Source organism: Rhyacophila brunnea, unplaced genomic scaffold (genome assembly GCF_057557595.1).
Source record: "Rhyacophila brunnea isolate RB1 unplaced genomic scaffold, BYU_Rbru_1.0 scaffold_24, whole genome shotgun sequence".
Taxonomy (NCBI): Eukaryota; Metazoa; Arthropoda; class Insecta; order Trichoptera; family Rhyacophilidae; genus Rhyacophila; species Rhyacophila brunnea.
The window spans coordinates 21,465,861-21,489,628 of NW_028232904.1; the positions used below are offsets into that span (position 1 = coordinate 21,465,861).

At 33.1% G+C, this 23,768-nt stretch overlaps 1 protein-coding gene across 38 annotated transcripts in view; it reads right to left on the bottom strand.

The window, feature by feature from the left end:
• mtd (TLD domain-containing protein mustard) overlaps positions 1–23,768 on the bottom strand; it is a 380,034-nt gene that overhangs the window by 121,316 nt on the left and 234,950 nt on the right. For 22 of the 38 annotated variants that reach the window (XM_085951051.1, XM_085951047.1, XM_085951045.1 and 19 more), the window contains 2 exons: positions 7,218–7,280; positions 109–206 (listed from right to left, as the gene is read on the bottom strand). In XM_085951051.1, the coding sequence (XP_085807177.1) occupies positions 109–206; positions 7,218–7,280 (161 nt within the window). The remainder of the gene's footprint in view (positions 1–108; positions 207–7,217; positions 7,281–23,768) is intronic. The other 16 variants (XM_085951044.1, XM_085951049.1, XM_085951048.1 and 13 more) reach the window with 1 other exon arrangement.

Genomic DNA, 23,768 nt, shown 5'->3' on the forward strand with positions numbered 1-23,768 from the left:
CAACCCCTATCCTCAAGACGTATTCTGCGTTCAACCTTACGCCTTCCTCCGCAACGCAGGCTAATATCGGTTTTAGCAATTAATACTAAGATTATGAAATTGTATTACCTTTCTGCACGGCGTCGAACCTGCCCTCAACTTTGGACCGCAGCGAGTCTAGATCAAAAGGTGCCGCAAATCCATGATCCACCGATCTGCTTTTCGTCCTGCGAACACATCAAAACAGTAACATGTCAAAATTGTGATAATCCAACAGAAAAAAATATGTAACTACAATCTCCCAAAAACCCTTCACCAATTTTGTTGCATAGCAGAATTATAATACGACGATTGTAATGTATAATTTAATGAAAAATATACTAAAATAATACAACCTCTGCGGATAAGTTTATTTTATTGCATATTTAAAATGTTATTGCACATTGCGGTGATGCCATAAAATGTTTATTTCATGTAATAAATACTTATAATTCTTTTTAATCAATGTTTATTGGCATTTTGCATTACGTTTTCTACTGTAAATATTTTAATAGCGTTTCGAACATTAATTGAATATCCATATGACACACCAATACAAATTATTATTTGCAGATATAATTACTTTTTTTCAATTTTTTTTAAGTTAATACGCGGTAGAATTTCATTATAATGGTTTTGAAATAAAGAGTTTTACTACCCACACCCTCTCCCTGTAATGGTAACCAATCCCTAATTTAAAATTTAAATAATTCGCACATTAACGACTATTTAGGGCCTCAACTGTAAATTTTAATATTTAGAAAAATCGCAATTTGAATCAATTTTCAACGTACCTACATGATATTTATTTCTAATAGAAATAGACTATTTGAGCCGCCTTGAGCCATAACTCACATTTTGCAATTTTGTCATTTTTTAGTTAAATATTAGTGATTCTAAAGGCATTAATCTATACAAAGAAAATAGTTGGCTATCAAAACTCACATTTTTCAATGAATAATGTGTGCCTGTCATCGAGGCTTTTCTAACCAATCATGGAGCTCTATTTCTCATAGTGTGCTGTGTGTCTGCAGCCTTAGGAGTGGAGTTGGGTTTCGGGAATTTTCCGACGGGAATTCTCAAGAAATTTTCGAGATTCTCCATCCCGAATCTCGAGAATCTTTTTTCGGGAATTCTTTATCATCAAATATTTTTTTTTTATAAGAAAAAAGTGGACAGAAAATACAAAACGTTCAAAATTGATCGGGGCATTTAACACAATTAAGCCAACGTCGACTCAAAATGAGCGCAAATTTTGTGTCTCGAAAGCGTACGCGATTATCAGACGCAGCCATTGACAGTCTGTGTTTTTTGAAATTCTATTCTAATAAGTAATGTTTTGAAGTATTTTTGTTTTCCTACTTCTGTTTTGTTTTTCTTCTTACTTTATTTTAAAAAATCATATTTTTTTGGAATCTGTCTATTTTTACACTGATTTTAGAATTTTTACAGGTTTTTTTAATTTTCCCGATATCTCGAGAATTCTTTTCTGGAAATCCCGAATCTCGAGATTGAGATTTTCTCGGGAAATACCCAACTCTACTTGGGAGTATAATAATACTCTATATATTAAAAAAAAAAATGTAAATCGACTCCCACACTCATTAATATTCGAGTGAGTTTAATACTTTTCTTCTAAATAGAAAAAAACAGTGCTCTTGTGGTTTTTTTTACTGTGGGTTATCTCAAAAGATCGCAAGGCAACTGCAACTCATTTTTAAATGTTTTAAAGAAGATCACCACGTTGTTTCAATCTCAGCTGAACTATCGTTGTAAATTGTTGATGTTATTCTTTATACATCCATATTCAATATTTACAAAACTGTATTTTACCTAGATGAAAGTAATTTAGTGATCTCGTAATAAAATGGTGCAAAAATACAACAATCACCAGTGTGTGAATTAAATATAATTAAATACAAATGACTACCCCGACTGTTTTGTGCAAAGGCAGATGTTTGTTCAAAAAATACATCCTCGCATTCTGACATGATACTGTGCAGATCACGAACAAACGTTCGCTGTTTGATTTTTTGTTTTAGTTATAATTGAATCATTCTGGTGACGGCTTTATATCGACGCCCAAAACACCAGTCCAACGTTAATAGCGTATAAATAAACAAAAACTTTATTTCAAAACCATTACCTATATTATTATTTAACTTCTTAGTAAGCTATGTTCCTATTGAAGATTCGTCACAGTTAATTGATTAACTTGGCAGTCACTAAACACAAGAAATGTGAAATTTTAATAAAAAAAAAGTTCATTTATTTACATTTGATAAAAATACAATTTTCAATAGAAACTTTTTCATCTAGTAACATTACAAAAACAGTGCAACAAACGTCCATGCAAAAAATCATTCGTTGTATAATAAAAATTCTTATGATTTTTATGTCATAATAGTTGCAGTGAAAATTGCATGCGCTGGAAATTCAGAAGTGAAAAGAAAATTGTTAGTAGTTTTGTGTTCAATAATTGATAGTTAGTATTTGAATGTGTGCTTTGCAGTTGTGATAATATTATTGCAATGGTAGGATTGTCCATTTATAACTCACCTGTGGGGATAATTTTAACGTAGAATAATACGTTTATCGGCAGGAAAATCGTATCGCGTCTTTTGTCCACATCTGTTTAACGAACGAAATATTTTTTAAGCGGTCGCGTACACTATCAATACGCTATTACCGACATCGCGTTACTTGATAATAATTATGCATGTATTTAATACCACGATATAGAAGAATGTAAGAAGATGGCAGTATGCATTATATTAAAAAATATATATATTACAATAATTATTGATGTAGTATTTTTTCAAATAGGTATTTGATTGTTATTTAAGTATTTAAAAAAGGAAATTCCGGTTTTGGCAAAGTATTAAAATTGATAGATATCTCCTGATCGTTGAGTACAATACGAGTTGTTGATATTTTTATATTATTATTGTCTCTATAATCATATTATGTGGATCTGCGCCGTCTCGCAAAAAGGTTTTTTAACCGATTTTTGATTTACGACAAATTGATGTTAGACACTTGCTCAATCTATTAGGTCTATCTATACTTTAGGTCCAAGCAAACATTGAAAAACAATCTGTGATTTTTTGCCAAACGGGATTCGAACCCGGGATCCACGATAGTAGAAGCCGACGCGTTAGCCGCTCGGCCATCGTGGGCGATTGAATAGGTTTATATTAGGTGAATTAAATGAAATAAATATAACACATCGCAAAACGAGTAAAGTTTAAATTTTGAAATATATAATGGAAATATTGGTAAAAAATATACTGAAGAAAAGAAGACAATTACGTCGTGCTATAAAAGAAAGTAAGTATTCCACATTAGGGAACTGTCATATAAAAACAAGTTTCAGGGAAACCAACTGAATAATATATTACCCCGGCCATAAAAAATGTGACATCCCTCCTTAGTACCCCCCATATGTATAACAATTTAGTACGTGAGGCTTGCATATATCCCGCTATCCCTGTAACATCTCAAAATATCATTTTCTTGACAAAGGGAGGGTATCAAAATGTGCCAAGTCCCGAGTCGCCAATGCCTCGTTCACACGGGCACCGAATTGATCGAACACCGAATAATCTATTCGAATTGATCGAGTAGCAAGGGGGAAAATCATGGAAACTGTTTCATTTTATATTATTGATACCATGACACCATGATTGATTTAATAATTTATTGTACTACGGAAGCATCAATATTTTTTATTACTGGGGAGCAGTTAACCAAAAGTGAGGTTGCCAAGTATTCAAGTGTACGTTGAGTGAGTTTACATGACTTTAAGGAGCACATAGACAAAATGAAGTCATAATAAATAACAAAAGCTAATATAAAACCGCAGTGATTGAACAATAATTGATTGTAATAAGAATAGATTTATAACACTTTGTGTTAATTTATATATTACATCAGTATTGTCATATTCTGCTAACGCTATTTAATATTGAATATAATAACTATTAAATTTAAAGTTTGGCCCTTTATTTGTTATACCATTAAGCCAATTGCACTTAAATTAGAACTTTCTCAAAAGATCATAAATCTATAAATGTTCGGATTAAAAAAATATTTATTTTATTTTTTGACCATGTCCGATTCTAATAGGAACATAATATGGCCTCTACAGAGTGGATGTTTGTATTAATACTTTGGACGCTGAAGACGCACCTGGCGCGTAATGACCAGGTGGCCGATCGATGTAGTTAACGTGCATTTTAAAGATGGTAATTAAAAAATCATTATCTAGTCAGCAGCGAATGTGTTAACAGATTTTGTTTTTACGAGAAATGGATATTAACCACTTACTCAATCAACCTATTAGCTCCATACTATTTGAAAAAACAATATGTGAATTTGCCAGATCCAGGATTCGAACCCGGGACCCACGACATTATAAGCCAACGCGTGAGATAATACCAGTTTACTCAATACATATATTATTTAAAGCACAACGCGATCGATTGAAAACTGTACACTGGTTGCCCGTGGTTACCGAAATGTATATACGTCCGTTGATGCACGATATATACACGGTTTTATTTTTCTCGTGCTGAGACTAATAACAATTGGTCATGTTTGTGTAATTTTATTATTACTGTTAAAATCACAAATGTGATTTTTTTTTTAAATGCGAATGATACAATTCGCCGATTCGGTGAGAATAATTCGATCAATCGGTGGTGCAGTGTGAACGGGCGCTTGTCATTATTGTCGCCCGAGAAATTCCTTTGAGCGGGCAATCAATCAAAACAGCCTTTGTGCATCGTGACACAGGGGGATTAGGGGAGGCGACAAATTTAATAATAATTGTAATTAATTATTATTATTATCTTATACTATCTTTTGTGTAAGTTGTCTTATTAGTGGATATGTTGTAATTAGCGATATCTGTATGTCTATTAAACTAACAGTGAGAATTACAACGATATTTCACATAAGTAATACAATTATTATGTTAGCGTATAACCAAAATTATCAAGTGACATTCAAATACAATTCAACAAAATCTCATTATGAATAGTGGTAGACTAGTTTAAAATAGACAGAAATTTCCTATCGCATACAAGCGGTTTTACCCCGGACTGGACACATACTGTCTAACTACAATCTTGACCTTATCACTATGGTCTGCGATATGCCTTAATATTGACAAAGGTTGCAAGTAAGGAATCCAATCCCGAGCCAAAATTCTGATCCCGGGATTTCGGTATTACAATTTGACAATCCCGGGATTGGCATTTTTTTCCATTGTTAATATAAAAAAATTATATTTACAAATAACATTGATAAAATCGGTCAAAAATAAATCTAGTATAATTTATACTGTTTAAGATATTTATTGTTAATATTGTATACGTTCAATCTTGGAAATACATAAGCTTAATGGAGTAAATATTATTGTAATACAAATAATAATGTGAATTTAATATGAGATTGCTGTTTCTGATAGTAAACACTTAATGAGTGGGTTAGCGAGATTCAAAATAGTAAAGCAAATCATGGTGTACTTATGGCCTTTCCGCTTCATAAATCTAATTAGTCAGCCAAATATGAAACTGCCGTAAAACGTATGAGATCATGGCGGAATTACTTTGTTAATAGTGCTAAGCATTGTTTTTTCCAATCTTTCTCATTTTTATTAATTTATGTGAAAAAATAAAATGAATCGGCAACTTACACGTGGGTATAAATCAAACTTCATTCAAACTCAGTTTATTTCTAATGTAGTTATTTGTTATTAAAAGTATTTTTCCTGTTATATTTTCGTTTTTATTTTATTTTCAATAAAATTTTATAAAAAAAACAATCCCGAAAGATTCGGGATTATGTTTATCAATCCTGGGATTCATAGGTATCGAAAATAGCTCGGGATCCCGGGATTGGAATCCCTAGATTGGAACCTCCATAATACCAAATTTATAGTGCACTATCTAACAAAAAAGTCATAAAACACTAATTATGTGCAAACAGTCTTGAAAACAAAAACAGTGTTGGTCTAATCTCCAATTTCACGGTACATAATCTTGTACTTCGTTATGCATTAATGAGCTCTCTGCGGGGGGGGGGGGGGGGTTGGATGTTTAAAACACATGACCCAAAACGACTACAACTGTCAAAGTATTAACTTAAAAACAGTGTAGAAGATATTATTTAGGTTATTATTACATTTATTGGCGAACAATTAGGGATTGCAATACCGAATAAAAATACTACTAAGTAATTGAAAAAAAAACAGAAGTATCTAAGTACCAATATTATACTACGTATATATATATATAAATATTTTCAAAATATTAATATCTTATAGCATGACGTTTCGTTGCTGGTCACTAAGGACGATGAAGGGTCACGGAGGTAAACCAGACATCGCGTAACCCCACAAAAAAATTACAGCCCTGTTAAGCTTTTTGTGTCAATTAATAAATTTTGTTTCCACTTTCAATGCCGAATATGTTTGATTTTGTCGAATGTGTCTGGTATCGAAAAATACTGGGTTACCGATATTGCAATGCCTACGAACAATAAATAGAAAGATATAAAAAGAAAATACTTTCTACATCACTGAAAATATTGCAAACATTTTAATGCATTGTCATCGTCAATCAGCATTTAAATATTCGAACTATGGAAAAAAGTTTGGAATGATTCGATACTGGCGAAAAAGTATCGGTCGAGAATTATCGATATTACTATTGTCGAATAAGAACTTCATGTCCACGCGTTAAAACTGTGAACTAACAAGCCTCCCCTGTACAGTTAATCGCACTTCCGTTGTCAAACGAGGAACGCCCCCAAATTTATCATTTTATTTTACGATTCCGTGGTGTACGGATCTATCAATTCACGTAATGTGATGCTTTTTATAATAAAAATGTCTGAAACGATCAGGAGTGATGTTAGAATTATTATTAGTAAACTTTTGGTTTATTGCGAAGAAGAAAGGGGGTCGCATCTAAAAATTGAGCCGATACATTATTTAAACGCGCGTTGCCCCCATTACAGGTACGTCACGGAGAAGTCTTAAAATATGCGACTTCAGCGACTTCCTGTTATCGATGAGACCTTGATGTCGGACAGTATATGGGGGTGCTCCCGTCACCTGTGGTGTGTTACAATAAATATGTTCGTGTGTGTTCGATTATGTGTCGTGTGGAATGGTGGCGTTTCAGACTTACCTTCTGTAAGGCTGGGTAATGCTCTCATCACTCCTCGACAGCTGTTGGGAGGAGCGCCGATACCTGCGTGCGACAAGACAACAAAGCTATTGATGCACACTATACACAAACTAGTCGACAACGTGCAACTAAGTAATAAAATCATAGCACAATGCAATTATTATTATCATAGTCAAACGGGTTGATAGACATCGAATAGATCGTTTATTACTTGCTCCGGATCTGTGAATGAAACTATCGGGGGGATGGACGTAGTGTTTTTCTTACCCCCGATGTTAAGCTTAAGTTCAGATGGTTGCTTGAGTGTGAATGACATATGTTCGGGCATTGATGAATAATATACGAGTTGGTATTTTATTGGTTTTATTTTATAGTAATAAAGTTCGGTAACACGGCACTAAGAAATAACTGTCATATTGATTTTAGTTTGAGTTGAAAGGTTTACATTATACTTTGGAATTTAGATATGGTGAGACACACGGAACAGTGGCGCGTGTCGACTACATTATAGGAAGACTCGATGACAACTGTTTCATCTCCGTTTGCATCATTGTATTAATATTATCTATAAATGACCATAGACAAGTTCATATTACCACGTTTTTCTTAGCTCGTATTCTTGTTTGTCCGGTGGTTGTTTATCCAGTACAAATCTTGCAATCGATTTTTAACCAACTTCCCGACTAGCTAGACATTTGAAACTTTTAGAATATATCAGAACACGATGCCAATGCATTCTTTTAATACTTTAAGCCATCTTTAAGTAGAATTGAATTCATTTTCAGTTAATTCTGTTTTGTATGTAAAGTTATTTCGGAAGAAATCCGTAATCCAACTATCATTGGTTGCTAAGGGGGTCGTCCTAGCAACTAAATTATTAATATATACGTGCGTTACTATGGAAATCAAAATGACATTTCTGTTTGTTTCTTGCAAAATAGCAAAAAAATGATTTGTTGACAACTGCCTTATTTGTCCTAAATTATTAATACATAGAATTGTCAAGTTTATAATATGATTCAACAGAAAATTTAAAAACGTGGTATATAAAAAGTTCTTTTTATCTTGTAATTATTTAGATTAATATAAATGATAGTGAACTTTTGTATCATAACAAGATATTTTTCAAAACCTCAAGTTTCAAATAACGAATATTTTATATACTTAGTTATTTGTTTAACTTTGGATATGCATATTCTCAGAGATCTTGATTTTTATTCCTGATGGTGTGGTGACCATATCAATGATTAACTGAAACAAGTTTCATTTTGACGTAAATGTCATTATTTTATGCAAAAATATTGAATATGTGAGAAGCCCTTTCCCCCCGCATTTTCATAAGTACAGGCGCCATTTCTATATAAGAAAAGTTTCTTCAATATACTTAGTTATTTTGAAAATGAAACGTGCATAATTATTGTTTAAACGTAGTGAGATATATTAATTTGATCGTCTTTAATTTAAAGTGCCGAAATCAAAGTGCATTAAAAATAAAATGAAAGATGCATTATGTTTTTGTCCATCCTAGTCCAATATGCATGAGATCTGTGTAGATTCCTTCCAGCATAACATCAAATTAAAAAAAAGTCATTCACAGATCGGGGAGCAAGTAAATATCGATATCAAAACAAAAATAATAAACACAAAACCAGGTCCAAAACAAAAAATCTATAATTTCAAACAACACCGGTTATTTATAAAATTTAATAATTTAAATTGTAATTGTAAATTAAAGCAATAAACGGCCAAGAGCTCGTCCGGTTGGCGCAGTTACTTTATAATCGATTTTTCATTGAAATTTTGAATCTGGTTTTGTAACAAGTATTTTTCTATTATTTTAAAAAACAGCTGTCAATAATTGTTGTTGTGACAGTAATGTTTTAAAATCCATTAATATGCAGACACTAAAAGTAAAAGACATTCTTAAGAAGTGCACACAGAGGAAAGTTGACACTATGAAATTCATCCATGATTATTACACTCATAATATCTCTTGTTATTTTGTTGCAAGAAAGCAAATATTAAAAAAAAATCAAAAAAACAAGCATTCATAATACGAAAAACAACTTTTGTATTGTGTTACTGCAAACGGCAATACCTACATTTTTGTTTACCGTATTATATAGAAACTTACATTAAGTCATTTTGGGCAGGTAGTGATATGTCCATTTTAGTCTCATTATAAAATTGCATAATTTCAATTGATCACACATTGACGCCTGCAAATTTCAACATTCAGAAAAATAACGGCTTGAAGTTAAATTTTCAATTAAATATCCAAAGAATCTTAGTTATTTTTTGTACTTAAATGTTTATCGAAAACGACGACTACTCACAATTCGGTTAAATGTTAACTGGTTTTGAAACAAAGTTATTTGTGTTAATAATTAAAGTAGAATTAACAAAAATAACTTTGTTTCAAAACCATTATAATGGAATTCTACCACGTTAACGCCAGTTGAATTAATAACTTCTAACCATTCTACGAGTTGCAGATATGATCTGACAGCTATAAAATATAAAGTGTCGTTGCAATGTCTATAACTCCATATTGACACTGAATTAACTGTTTTTTTACCCGAACGGACGTGATTACCTATCAAAAGTCAATGAAATTCTTACTGAAATAAGTCGTCAGTGTGTGATATATTTACGACAAAATAGTTGTAGGTACTTCCACAATGACATACCAATTTCCTGTTATATTATTATATTATAACAATTGAATGCAATATGTTTAATTCAAGACATAAAAATGGATATACCAGATGTTCCCGAGGGACAATAATTTTCTTTCAAATGCAGTTGGCTCATTTCAATTCGTAGAGATCAGTTAAGCAGTTATATTTAATTTATATGAGAAAATCAAATAATTCCACGGATTACAAAAATATCACAGTGCCAGCATAACAGATTTTTTTTATAGAGTTAGACATACGGGCATTCATTCAAACAGCAAAATGGGTGAGTGTTGTTTTAATATATTGCAAATAGATTTATTTTAAGTGAAGAAAACATATGAATTAATAATAATTTTGGTGTGATTTATTGATTCAGCACGTTTTCGAGTATCAAATAAACGACAATTAATACTACATAGAAATAACATATCATAATTTATAATAATAAACGGCCCTAGACTGTCACCTTATGGTACGCCATTATAAGGCTATGTTAACTGATTATAGTTACATGTAAATTGTACGTAAAAAAATTCACCGTGGCACAGTTCGCCGTGAGCTTTCTTATCGGAAAGAGATGACCGCATAGCATACGGTATCCAATTCAATTTTCATGGCTGATTTTGGCAAAAATCACGAATTCAATAAAGAAAACCTAACCTAACCTAACAAATAATCTAGTAGGGCAGAGCGGGGTCACTTGATCATGATTTTGCTCAAAGCAGTATAGCTTCTAATTAATGAAGAAATAAGAAATGATATCTTTTAAACCAGTTAAGTTGTTTATTTGGTCATGTAACTTCATCAAAAAACTGTAACAAAGACGATGTTTACAAGACTAAATTTACATTAATGTCACAAATGCCAGATGGGACCCAATGGGGTCAGTTGAGCCAGTGGGCGTAGAAAGGTTTTTTTCATCAGAGCAATATAAAATACAAACAAAATCTTTCTTAAATCCTTAATCCAAGTTATTAGAAAACAATAGGAACATATAGTTATACTTGTCTGTACTTTTTTCTTCTTTTGGAGATTTTTAGTTTTCTTAACAGGTCGTGTCTCTTCATCAGATTCAGAGGAACTCTTCAAAATAGCTTTCTTCACTGTCAGTTTCTTCGACTTTACTATCTTCTTGCTACCCTCACTTTTCCGTTTACTTTGTTCTGCAGCAAGCTGGTCCTTCTCAGGTGTATCTGTTACTTTCAGGTGTACGTTTGTTATGGCTCAAATGACCCCTTCCCCAAATTATTACTAATTGGATTGAGCCACCCAAAGACTATTGAAAATAGATTATTTTTGATACTGTCATCGCATAAACACATTATTTTTAAATCAAAATACATTTACTTGATTGCCGTAACACCACAGACATGTGCTTGAGAGTCTTGAGACCAAAAAGTATGAGGAACTGCTTTCTTTACTTTTGGCGTGAAAATAGTAACATCGCACGTTCACAGTCACATAGAACACCGGACGGTGACTGATGCAATTGCGGATTGGCTGTCTACCCCTCCCGCTTTGTTCGGAATCCACCGCTTGTATTTATAATGCAGCATAAGAGTGATACTAGGGGTGGCTCAGGTGACCCCGTGGCTCAAATGACCCCGCTCTGCCCTATATCGGCTATGTTCAAAATTTGTTTGCTGCTGGCTTTCTGTAAAGTGCAAACCGACAAGAACCGTGTTTTATTTAGACATGAATTTTATATCAGTACTATACGACCCAAAGAGGTGGGCCTCTATTACGGCCATATATTTCCGATACGACATTTCACGGTGAAGTGAGATACGGTGAACTGAATACGTACAAGTTTCCAGAAACGAACTGGCTATATGTAGGTAAACATTATTGGCGTAGTAAAGACGTGTTGTGTCATAAGATCAAATCACTGAGGTTATCATTCGATTCGTCCGTTGAAAATGGCCTATCTTACTAGATGATAAGATAGGACATGGTATTTTTTACACTTCTGATGGTGCAATTGTCAAAAAAAACGACATGATCATAAAATTAAGAGTAAAATTACACCTTTTCTATTTATATTTTAGTGTAGAAACTGGTGTTTGATTCAGGGGTTCCCAATCGGTTACTTGAAAAAATTAATAATCAAGAAGGCAGTGACGCGAACCTATTTTTGCAACGAAACTTCTATAATGTTATAAAGTTGAAACTACACATACAGCTGCTACAATTTTTGTTTTGCGACTAGGACTGGACGTTCTTTTTTTTTTAAGTTAATAAAAAACTAGTGAAATTGCGCCGCAGGCCAGATTTTATATCATAATTTACAAGATTTATGAAGAAAAAAAAATGCCATTCTGGGGAGGCTCTTTTTATCAAAATATGTTGGATACCTCTGCCTAGACAGATACTGATGCAAAAACTTACATACAATAATATCATCAATGTACAAATTAGTATGTATATTCATTCTATTTTAATAGATTTATCTCGAAAACACCTCAGATATATAATATATACCCACTACAAAAAATCATATTTAAAAAACATACGATGCTCAACGGGGTTTGAGCCCGCATAACCACTGGCATCGCGCTAACTGTGCATTAACCAATTATGCTACGAGCCTCTTATCTAATTACGACAATTAAAACTAGTAGGTCATACATGAAATGCTTATCAAATTGCGTTATTATTTACTATTGGTTTTTGTGTATTAAATCAAGGAATATTAATTACCTTAATCACTAACCGACGCCCGGCTCACGCCAAATAATTTAGTTATTACGTCTACTTGAACTTGCTAACAATTTTTAATAAACCATTTCTTTTATTGAACGAATAATTCCCAAGATTTTGAGAATGTAAACATTCTATATATTGAACATACATAACTTGAAAATACCTATGTTCAATGCCATTCACATGTGTATGCTCAAAATATGGAATGTTACATTCTCAAAATCTTGTGAATTATTCGTTGACTAAAAGAAACGGTTTATTTAAAAGATTTATTAAATAGTTCAAACGTTATTAATTTATTTTCGGTTATCAATAATATTTTGGGTCGGACGCGTAGGTACCCGCTGTTGGGAGCTGGTTTAGTTTAGAGCAATATTATGATAGTATTCGGCACAATAATAATTTATGCCACGCTTGAAAGGGTTCGCGTCGAAAACGACGAGACGATAGTAAAAGTGGAACGAATTATTGTTAATACCAAACCTTAAAAGTTTAAATACCGCAGTCACTCTAAAAAGATAACTGTTTGGTTAAAAAAATAACTATTATCATAGTAGGTACCTATTATTACTAGCGGTATGCGGTTTTACTTCAGTTTTTGTGCCGTAATTTCAGATGGTTTCAGTTTTAGAATTGAAACAACGTTGGGGTAGGCCAAAATACATAACAAATAAAGAACGTTTCGTGAGATGACTGACAAACGGATAATGTCCAGTGTTCGATACTATCACGATTATTCGTTACCGTATTAAATTTTTACCTCCTCATGTTTACACTTAGAGCAACGTTCGCATTCATATACCTAATAATACATTTCAATATTTATATCCAGCCCGAAACATCGAGGAATGACACACCCTAACGATGAAACCCATAAATCTAATAGATAACTAATGCTATTTTGATCGATGCTGCCCACATCCAATGATGGTCACCACACACAGTTGACTTTATTTTCCATACTGTTCGTATGAGACGCACAATATGCATAGCAAAAGACAGGCGGATAAAGTTCTAGGCACTGACAACTACAACACGAGGTGCGACAATTTGAAAAAATATTAGCTCCCAAAAGCTGGATTAGCGCCATCGCTGTACCTCGAGTTATAACTGCCAAGACAGAACCGCTCGTATCCTGACTATTGCTGACTGATGCCCACATTCGAGTCGTTACTACTTTTATCACCCGCAATAATATTGGAGATCACTGTTAGAGGCAGTCATATTCACCTCTTCCTCTCACTACAAGCCAGTGTCAACTCCGAGTAGGCATGAATCTTTGATGTTTTACCAATTATTTCTCACGAGGACAGTTAGTCTATATTTCTTCACGCAGTGACGTCCCGTAGGGGTAGGCTGATTGAGTGTCGCTTGGGGCGGCAGTTACTCGAAGGGCGGCAAATCGATTAGAATCATTTGGTATATATAGAAATAGCGCAAATTATTTTGTTTACATATTGTAGGTACAATAATAGTATAGTAAAATTGGTGTGAAAATAAAAAAAATCTGTGTATTGCTAAATGGCACAAACCAAATGTGTCAAAAATATCCACCAAATAGAACCTCAGACTCTGATGATTTGGGAAAGTGTCTAACGTAATTACTTATACAATATTTATTCGCTTTTTATATCTAAATACTATAATTTTGTATGTTTTATTGGTATATATTTTGTTAGTAATGTATCCATACAATACATTTTTATTAGATATTGGAGTCATGAAAGGATGATAAAAAATAGCGTATAAAAATGGGGAGGCATTTTGACGCTGCTTAGGGGCGGCATTTTGTCTAGGGACGTCACGTAAAATAGTCATCGGCCCCAGAACTGTCTCTGAAGCCGTAGACTACTCGCCACTGCCGTCAGATCAGATACGAATCATTTAATTGGCGCACACCATAAGCGGCCAGATCCATGGTGAAGTTTTGACAGACGATTTATATTCACAGTTAGCTTTGACGTGTGGAAAAAAACATACATATTATTATTACTCAATGCTGCTTGTATTATTATGCAAATACTCATCGGAATAAATAAAATTAATATATTATACTGTAACTAATCTGAGAGCAAACCGGTTGGAGGTCGGACGAACGGGATCGAACGGGTTATTTTTGTATCTATCTAATGCCAATAGAGTATAAATAATAATATTATGCCTAATACGAAGAAATCATCAATTTCTATTAACTAATTATATGCTACATGATGACCTCCCCATGTTTTATTTACTTAATTATAAAGGTCATGGTTAACTACTTTCACCAGACGATACAAAAATAAACGCCGAAACACCGTTATATTGTATTTTTATACCATTGAAACATCACCAAATTGTGTTTTGGTCTAAGAATTTAGACTACTTATGTATAATTAAAATAGCCCTTTATTTTGATTATTTAGCATACGCATGAAGCAGTGGCGAAGGGTGGAGGTAAGCTGTTAAGATTCGACATAAACAATGCACACTAAACATTGTTAGTCATACTAAACTTATTTGTTATATATATATAAACTTATATTCAACTAAGAATAAAATTTGCAGATGGTGCTGCTGGTTGGTTTTTAGAATTCAATTAAGCCCTGACTAAACCAAACGATAATAGTTTAGGTATGCTATGGGTGATCCGACAAAATAGTGAACACTTTTTCAGTCATACCTACTTATTTGTTTTCGTTGAATTAAGAATACATATTACACAATATGGTGGATCTATTAAAATTAATTAATCCCTGGTTAACCAAACCATAATCGATAAAAAATATTATTCTATCTATAAAATACCTAAAATTAAGAATGGTTTAATGGTATAATCTGAAATATTTTATAGATAAACGAATATTTTTTAACTATTATCGACTATGGCTTAGATTAAGCAAGGTTTAATTGAATTTCAAACAATTATCTACACATTGTAGTCTTAGGTCCAATGAAAAAAAATACGTTTGACTGACAAAGCTTAGTGTGTATCCATATATCTTATTGGTTGTATCTAGGTAGATATATCTATGTACATATATCTAGGTTGGTAAAATTTTTGACTATGTTAAATTATCTAAAGATTCTACAGCGTAGTCCAGACCAGACCAACGAACACCTATTGGTAAACAAATAAACATTGTATGAAAACTGTAAAATGCTTTATACAAATAACCACTATTAATTAATAATTTTTCACAATACCGATTTCAATTGGTTAGTTTTAACTTTCATAGTATTCAAGTATTTGTTTTTTTAACACAATGCATTCCCAAAAGAATTAATTATACAAATAAAGATCATGTTTTCTGTATTTCGACGTGGGTAATGGGAAATTCTACGACTTTGACTATTCAAACTGCATTTAATTTGACAGCAATATTTGCAGGTGTGGACGTAAGATAAGTTTCAAACAATCGATTGTGTACGTGGTTTTGTGTATCGGCAAAAGTTTACAAACAATTCTATACTTTGCAATGTTTTTTTCAGTACGTAATGTTGATAAACATAATATCTAGTACGAAGAAGTTGACTAGTTGGTGATGCATTAAGACGGTACTGCAGTGAAACAGCAAATAATTTTCAACTAAGTATAGGTGCGACGAAATTTTGGACTAGCTGGCAATCGGAGAGCGTACGCCGAGCTGTTAACACGTCAATTTGTTTCGTGATGACGACGGGGGTATTAATTCTTAAATCGTGTAAAGATGACTAAAAAACGTTAGCTATTTACTTGAAAAAGAAAACATGTCAATGAATATATTATTATTGTTACTAATAGAACAATAAACAGAACATTAATTGGACGCATGTAGGATTTATATGACAAATTATATTTCGTTCGGCACGCGTCATTTGCAAAATACGCGCATCGCCTATCTTTTTAGACCATGCCTCAACCGAGGAATAGCCTTAAGTGAAATTATTGTCAGTGAAACGGTTTCAGGGCTTCAACAGAGTTTTTCGTATAGTAAACATTGAATAAATAAAACAAAATATCATTTGAAGGGTAGAGACTTAGATATATTGTCTTAAATAGTAATTCAATATTTATTCGAATTACAGATTTTCGAAGGTTTTAAACGCTAATTTGCTATTATCAAAATAATTACGCCCTCGGCGCCTGCACAAAACGGCCCGGCACTTCGTAGGGCCCCTTGGGAAATGTCACACCGTGTCTAGTGTAATTAACGCATAAATAAAATGTCATCGTATCATACGCGTCGAATCGTGTAGGTAGGTACTAATAAAAAAAAACTTGATTTTCTGAATAATTAATGTAGGGCTTTGAATAGTGCGATAAAGATTGTACATAAAGCTATACTCAGACAGGTCATTTACGGACTGGGCCAAGAGAATATCAGATTTTGTATAATAAAAAATAAATCTTTGCAACAGATTACTACAAAAACCGCAAGTATTATGATTTAACGAAACCATAATATATTGTTATTCATACAAAGTAGGTACAAATAAAAAAACATGAATTTTCCAAACGCCGGATTCTAAGCAACATTAATCAATTCATATTACAATAATTTTTTAAAAATAAAAACAATACCAAGACACACATTGAAGTTAATGGCCCCACCAAACCACACCCGGTCTTAATCGGGCGTATCACGGAACCCTACGTTTGAATGTGAAGCATCATTTATATTTTTAATAATGGGAATGTCTCAGGACCAGTTACCCAAGACTAACATCCACTCAAATGTGCTTTGACTGAATTTACATCACTTTAAGTTAAGGTACTCATGGGAGAGAAGAGCTCGTAGAGGCAATATTAAAAATTGTAGTAAGTAACAAATTATAGCTAATACAAAACTGCCGAAAATTCTAAGTGAAGAGATCTTCTCGTTGGCAGTATGACGCCAAAAATTTTATAACACACAACTAAAACTAGATATAATTGAAAAATCTACATTAAAATCGTACGGCTTTGCACGTGGTTAGCAATAATTTCCAGTAAGTGTTACTGCCGCCATTTTGGAAAATAGTGGCTGATTTTAAATGTTACAAGATAAAGTATTCTTATTAAAGATAGCTCTTCTTTAATTTTCTTCAATTTTTAAACTGAAATCGTCCACCATTTTCCAATATGGCGCCCGTCATAAAGCACGTACGAGTGCTTTTACGGGATAATAAGCATGTAAAGTCTTTCATTTATGGGAATTATTTCCATAATATTCATCTAATAATATAGATTTGTGACATGGATAATACGAGTATATAAGAAATTTGTAATAATTGATATTATATTAATTAAATAAGTACTTATGTGCTAATTTCCAGGGCCATTTCACATCGTCTGGTCGGGGCCTAAGATTATAATACATCACGTGTCAAATAATTGTACATGCACATTATGTAAGCATGTACCTATATAATATTATATCTTTCACAATATGCAACGGACAAAGAAACTCAGACATACCGGTGCCTTGCACCGAGTAACTTTTACGTTAGTGTATTAAAAAAATTAAGTGTCATACGCGGTGAACCTTTTATGGTGATAAATTCCTAATGATATTAAAATGGCACAACGCCATGTTCAAAGCGATACTGAAGCATTCGTAAAATAACACTCTCATCTACGAAGATGACGTATTTACGGTGGGTCGGTAGAATGGTGGCGATGTTAATACAATCTCTAAGCTTAACCAAAACGAAACCGTCACAAAAGCGTCTGACGCTGAACCGAACAATATTCTATAATTTAATTTTCTTCTGTTGTCTATGTGCGTGTGGTGTGTCTAAATATTTCTGGTCCACGTCAGATTGTTAATATTGCGTACGTTCAATCTTGGATATATGTAGGTTTAATGGAGTAAATAATATTGTATGAATTTTCATTTTGTGTAGGTATTGAAAACAAATGTGCGTGCAGTCCTTTGATACCTACTTCCCCCGCCAGTTTTTAACACCGCACTACATTTTTTACACTTAGCTGTAGCTCCATCCACTGATGTCAAATAGTATTTCCATGTTGAATTTATATCACCAGCGTTCTTGTAAATGTGAAATTTAAATTCTTTATCCATTTTTAATGGGCAAAAATATTTTAGTGAAATATCCGTGGGTGTCCTCCTGTTGAAATGTTATCTTAGAACTAATGGAAATATAAAGGTTCCAGGTTATATAGTACTTATCTGAAAGGAGTGATTTTTTTTTGTTGATTCGTCATATTTTCAAATTTCTGATTGTTACTATGTTAAAAAGAGAGAATAGCAATAAATAACGTTTTTATTGACGACAAATGCATTAACTTCTCCAGATGTTATGACCGAGTTTAGATTTTAATGCATTTGACATCCATTAAAACATTATTCATCACCTTAAATGAGATCTACTTTTTCTATTTAATATTTTTCGTCGTCTAAATTCATTTCAATAAACGGATTTATTATTTTTCTGATGTTCTTACGATTGCGTGTGACAAAAAAATGGTTATTATTATCCGTGAGCATCCGGTGATTCGCCATGTGACATGTGCAGGTACACACACTTCCCTAACGTAGTGATTTTGTACACAAACAAATCGATTGTGATTGATAAAAAAATCAATCCCGAAAGTTTCGGGATTTTGTTTACTAATCCCGGGATTCATAGGTATCGAAAATTTTCCGGGATCCCGAGATTGGATTCCCTAATCACGAGGTCCACAGTGAAAGAGACCAATAATTGTCAAACAAACCCTGATAAAACAGAAATTAGTTTAAAATGGCACTTACGCCAAACGTAAAGCGTATGTCAAAATGGAGCTTTTATGCTATGTTCAAAGCATGATCATGGACATTCCTTAAACGTTGTAGATAATCTATTGACATAATTTTGAAGCCTTATTATCCTTTATATTTATTTTTAACATTTGATGACTGCATTAAGTATTTTTATTACATAAAATAGTATTCTTTTAAACCTCTCGCTCTAATGTTTTAGAATATAGTCATATTTCAGTACGTCCATGTGATGTGGTGTTAAGATTTTTTATATTTATTAATTTTTAAAAGCATTTATAAAACCATTAGTAAAATTTATGTCGACATTATTATAGAGAAATATTTACAATAAAAAAATTATATTGATAATCTCTGTGATCCCAAATTTGACAAGAATTAGGCATTTTATTATTCAAAAAATGGTCAAGATTTACATATGTAAAGATACTTTTAAAGATACTGATTATAAGCTATGTCTTTGACCATTCAAATGTGATAATCATTCTACGAATAATGTTTGCTTTATAATAATTATTGACCTTAGAATAAGGTAGTATTTTTTTGAAATACACAATTTCTATTGGCATTTCCTAGTGGCTAAGCTACAACATACGGCCGTAGCCATAAATTGACAAACGATAAATGAAGTAGGGAGTAAGATCATGGTAACGCGCGTGTTTGAACATGTACCGTTTTAAAAAAAATCGGTTAGGTACATTTACTTATAAAGATTTAATAATGTTAGATTCTTACCATTTTTTGGAAAAACCTGACACATATTAGAAAAAATAGTGGGATTCGATAATGGAATACGGTTACCGTTTCACTGGTTGGTGACACCAACGCACTGAGGCAATGGAGTAAGTAAGTAATGATCTAAAACTGTCATAGTTATTTATTATAGACGGATCCGAAGTGAAAAAAATATGATACCCGACATGTAGTAGGTAGCTTTACCTGACAACTCGTATCTTACATATTTTACTGACATGTTATGTGATATGAGATTTGAATGAATAATATAAACAATATAAACGTAGTGAGTACGAAGTAGATAATATGTAATACATAATTAACCTGGGTTTATTTAATTTAGCTTATTTTTAGGTTTTTTTGAAGTTATACCTACTTCTTTAGGCGCGTTTGGGAAAACAGATTAGATTGTACTTTTGGCGTGTGACGAAGTTGCGCGCGCCGATGCAACACAATTTATTATTATTATGATTATATTCATTTCGGTCTAGAGGGTACATGGGCAAGCGCATAGTGTCATTTAGTTAGTCGTTCAATACAACCAAGTAAACAGCACATGTTGTAAACATAACCAATATTTCTACACTGTTAATTTATATTCATAAAACTTTATTTAAATTGGAGTGTATATTTATTTTTCATTGTAAAGATTGTGTATCAAGATTTGAGGCTATATTTATGTTAGTATTGTTTATGAGTAAAATTATATATCAATAAATAAATAAATTTTGTGAATGTTGAATTGGTAAATAATTCAAAAAAATATATTAAAATTTGATTTTTTATTAATTTCATCATGGGCACTTCTGAATCGATTATAACCGCTGTATGGCAAAGATGAGTTTTGGTCCAATACCTTAATTAAATTACAATTATCATGTGCTATACGATATGCTATATCTGACTGAGCTTAAAATTTGACTGAGGTAACCCATCAACTATGAATCGCTATTTATAGACTTACATGAAGATTCGGTAAATTGCAAGAGTCGTTGTTGATGTAGTTTCCAATCGAGAAACCTACTGACGGCTGTATTATTGCAACTTCGAGGCGTTTCGATGACCAAGCTCGATTTAGTCGAACTTCCTCGAAGAATGTCACATAAGTAGAATATTCTGATTGTGGATGCTTCTAATGGTATTTCTTACGTTGTCGAAATAACGCTGACAAGGCCCGAGGTCGTAGCTCGCTACACATCTTTTCATTTCCACACATTCAAACATATAAAACCAATCTAGGTTACTATTATCGACTATAATATTATATCATGTCTTGCCAGAATGAAATGACAGGAAAATATAACTCAATTGTCGTCTTGTCAACTTGGATAGATATACAGAATCAACAAGTCGCATATTATGATTCCAGGAATCGGGAGCCCGGGATTGCAAACCCTAAGTGAAACAATACAAATGTCATCCCTTGCGAATATTTAGAGTATTTAGACTGTTGCGACACAGTGAAACCGGTGACAAGTGTCACAAAGAATGCCATTGTGGGATGCCGAGAATTGGCACGCGAGCCGTAATCAAAATAATGCCAGCATCAAACAGCTGGCGGCGGAGTAATGGAGGCAAGCAATGAGAGATGAGTACGTTGAAGCATTCAGGACTCATTGTATGTGTGTACACGCTTTAAATAGACCACAAACACGGCGAAATGGATTTTTTGGCAACGCATTTTGTTTACTGTTTACGAAAACAAAAATATTGTAAAGTGGCAGAGTACCAAATTTTAAACTGGTGTAATTGGCCATAATAAAAGTGTCATGGGGCATGGATGCCTACATAAAAAGCGTAAAAAAACTATAGGTAATTAATGTGACTTAGGGCGAAATGTAGAGTTATTGCTGGGCTATTAGGATGGGTAGAGTCGGGTTAATTGGGTTACCTTTTTTGTATTTAATTTTTTAGAATATTATTTACCATCATATACCTACCTACCTATATAACTGATTTTTTTGTGTAGCTATGATAAAATTTACAACGCAGTTTATTATTATTAGCTTACATATTATGAAACGTTATGGTTATGGGTACCGTCGGTTACATGTAAATTGTGCGTATTACATTTCACCGTAGCACAGTTCGCCGTGAGCTTTCTTATCGGAAAGAGATAGCACCGAGATGAAAAATACGCGTTGTTCGTGGAGCGTTTTCATAGCTGATTTTGGCAAAACCTAACAAATAATCCAGTATAAGTAGTAGTAGTAACATCGCACGTTCACAGTCACATAGAACACCGGACGGTGACTGATGCAATTGCGGATTGGCTGTCTACCCCTCCCGCTTTGTTCGGAATCCACCGCTTGTATTTATAATGCAGCATAAGAGTGATACTAGGGGTGGCTCAGGTGACCCCGTGGCTCAAATGACCCCGCTCTGCCCTATATCGGCTATGTTCAAAATTTGTTTGCTGCTGGCTTCCTGTAAAGTGTAAACCGACAAGAACCGTGTTTTATTTAGACATGAATTTTATCTAAGTACTATACTACCCAAATAGGTCGGACGGTTTATAATATACGACCATATTATTTCCGATACATTTCACGGTGAAGTGTGATACGGCGAACAGCATACGTACAACTTTCCGGACACGTATACCGTCATCTTGCTTCTCAATACGGCAAACAAATTTAAATACAACACTATCTTTTTGACTAAATTAACTAAAAATATTGTCCAGTAACTTTATATTTCGCATAATAAACGATATATCTCAGAAATACGTAAGTGGGTACTTTTTGTCCAAAGCACATACGTCAAACCAATATTTCCAGTTTCACTAAGTTGATTATTCCAGAGCGTTTCAGTGGAGTTCGGAGCAGGAGTGGAGCCGGAGCACCAAATATTTGTAGTGCTCCACTGCTCCGGATGTTTTTTTAATTATAAAATTTTCGTCCTAAAACCCAATGAAAATGTTATATTTGACACAGTATGGCAAAACTGAAATTATTTGAAATACGGCAATACTGCCGTGTTATAATAATAACCTCAATTTTTTTGACAGAAGATTCAAATAATGAAACACTATTTGCTGTCGGAATTTTGTTTAATAAAATGACGATTATTTTAAAACTACTTATTTTTTTATTTGTAAACATTTGTATACATGTAATACATATTAAAACTTTTTACCCGGAGCGGAGATGACCCTGGAGCCGAGCTGGAGCAAGTATTAGGTCCCGGAGTGGAGTAACTCAAAAAATGGTACGCTCCAACCCTCTGGATTATTTTCCTATCTTACTCTAAATTATAGGTAGTTAGGAAGCTAGTTATTTAATTGCAAATTCATTAATTTAACATAAAATTATTCATAAACTCGAAACAAGAGTACATAAGTAAGATTTAAGTCTAACGCAGTGGTTCCCAAAGTTGACTGGGCTCCGACCCATCTAACAAACATTTCCAATCTTGGGACCCACCTCTTAGCTGTCTTAGAGAAAAGAGGACATCAATATTGGTAATGCTCAGATTCCCTAGTCGCGAGTCGTGGAACTACGTAATGCTGTCTTATTTGTTCTAATTGAAATAAAAAAAAATATTTTTGTGTTACCAATATGTTACCAATATGAATGAAAGACTGTTGAAATAAGAAACACAACTTAAATAAAAAAATATATATTACTTAAATACCTACACCTGCAAGGTTTTTTTACAAAATTATTTCAATGGGAATGATGTATTTGTTTCTTATTACAGTTTTAGCA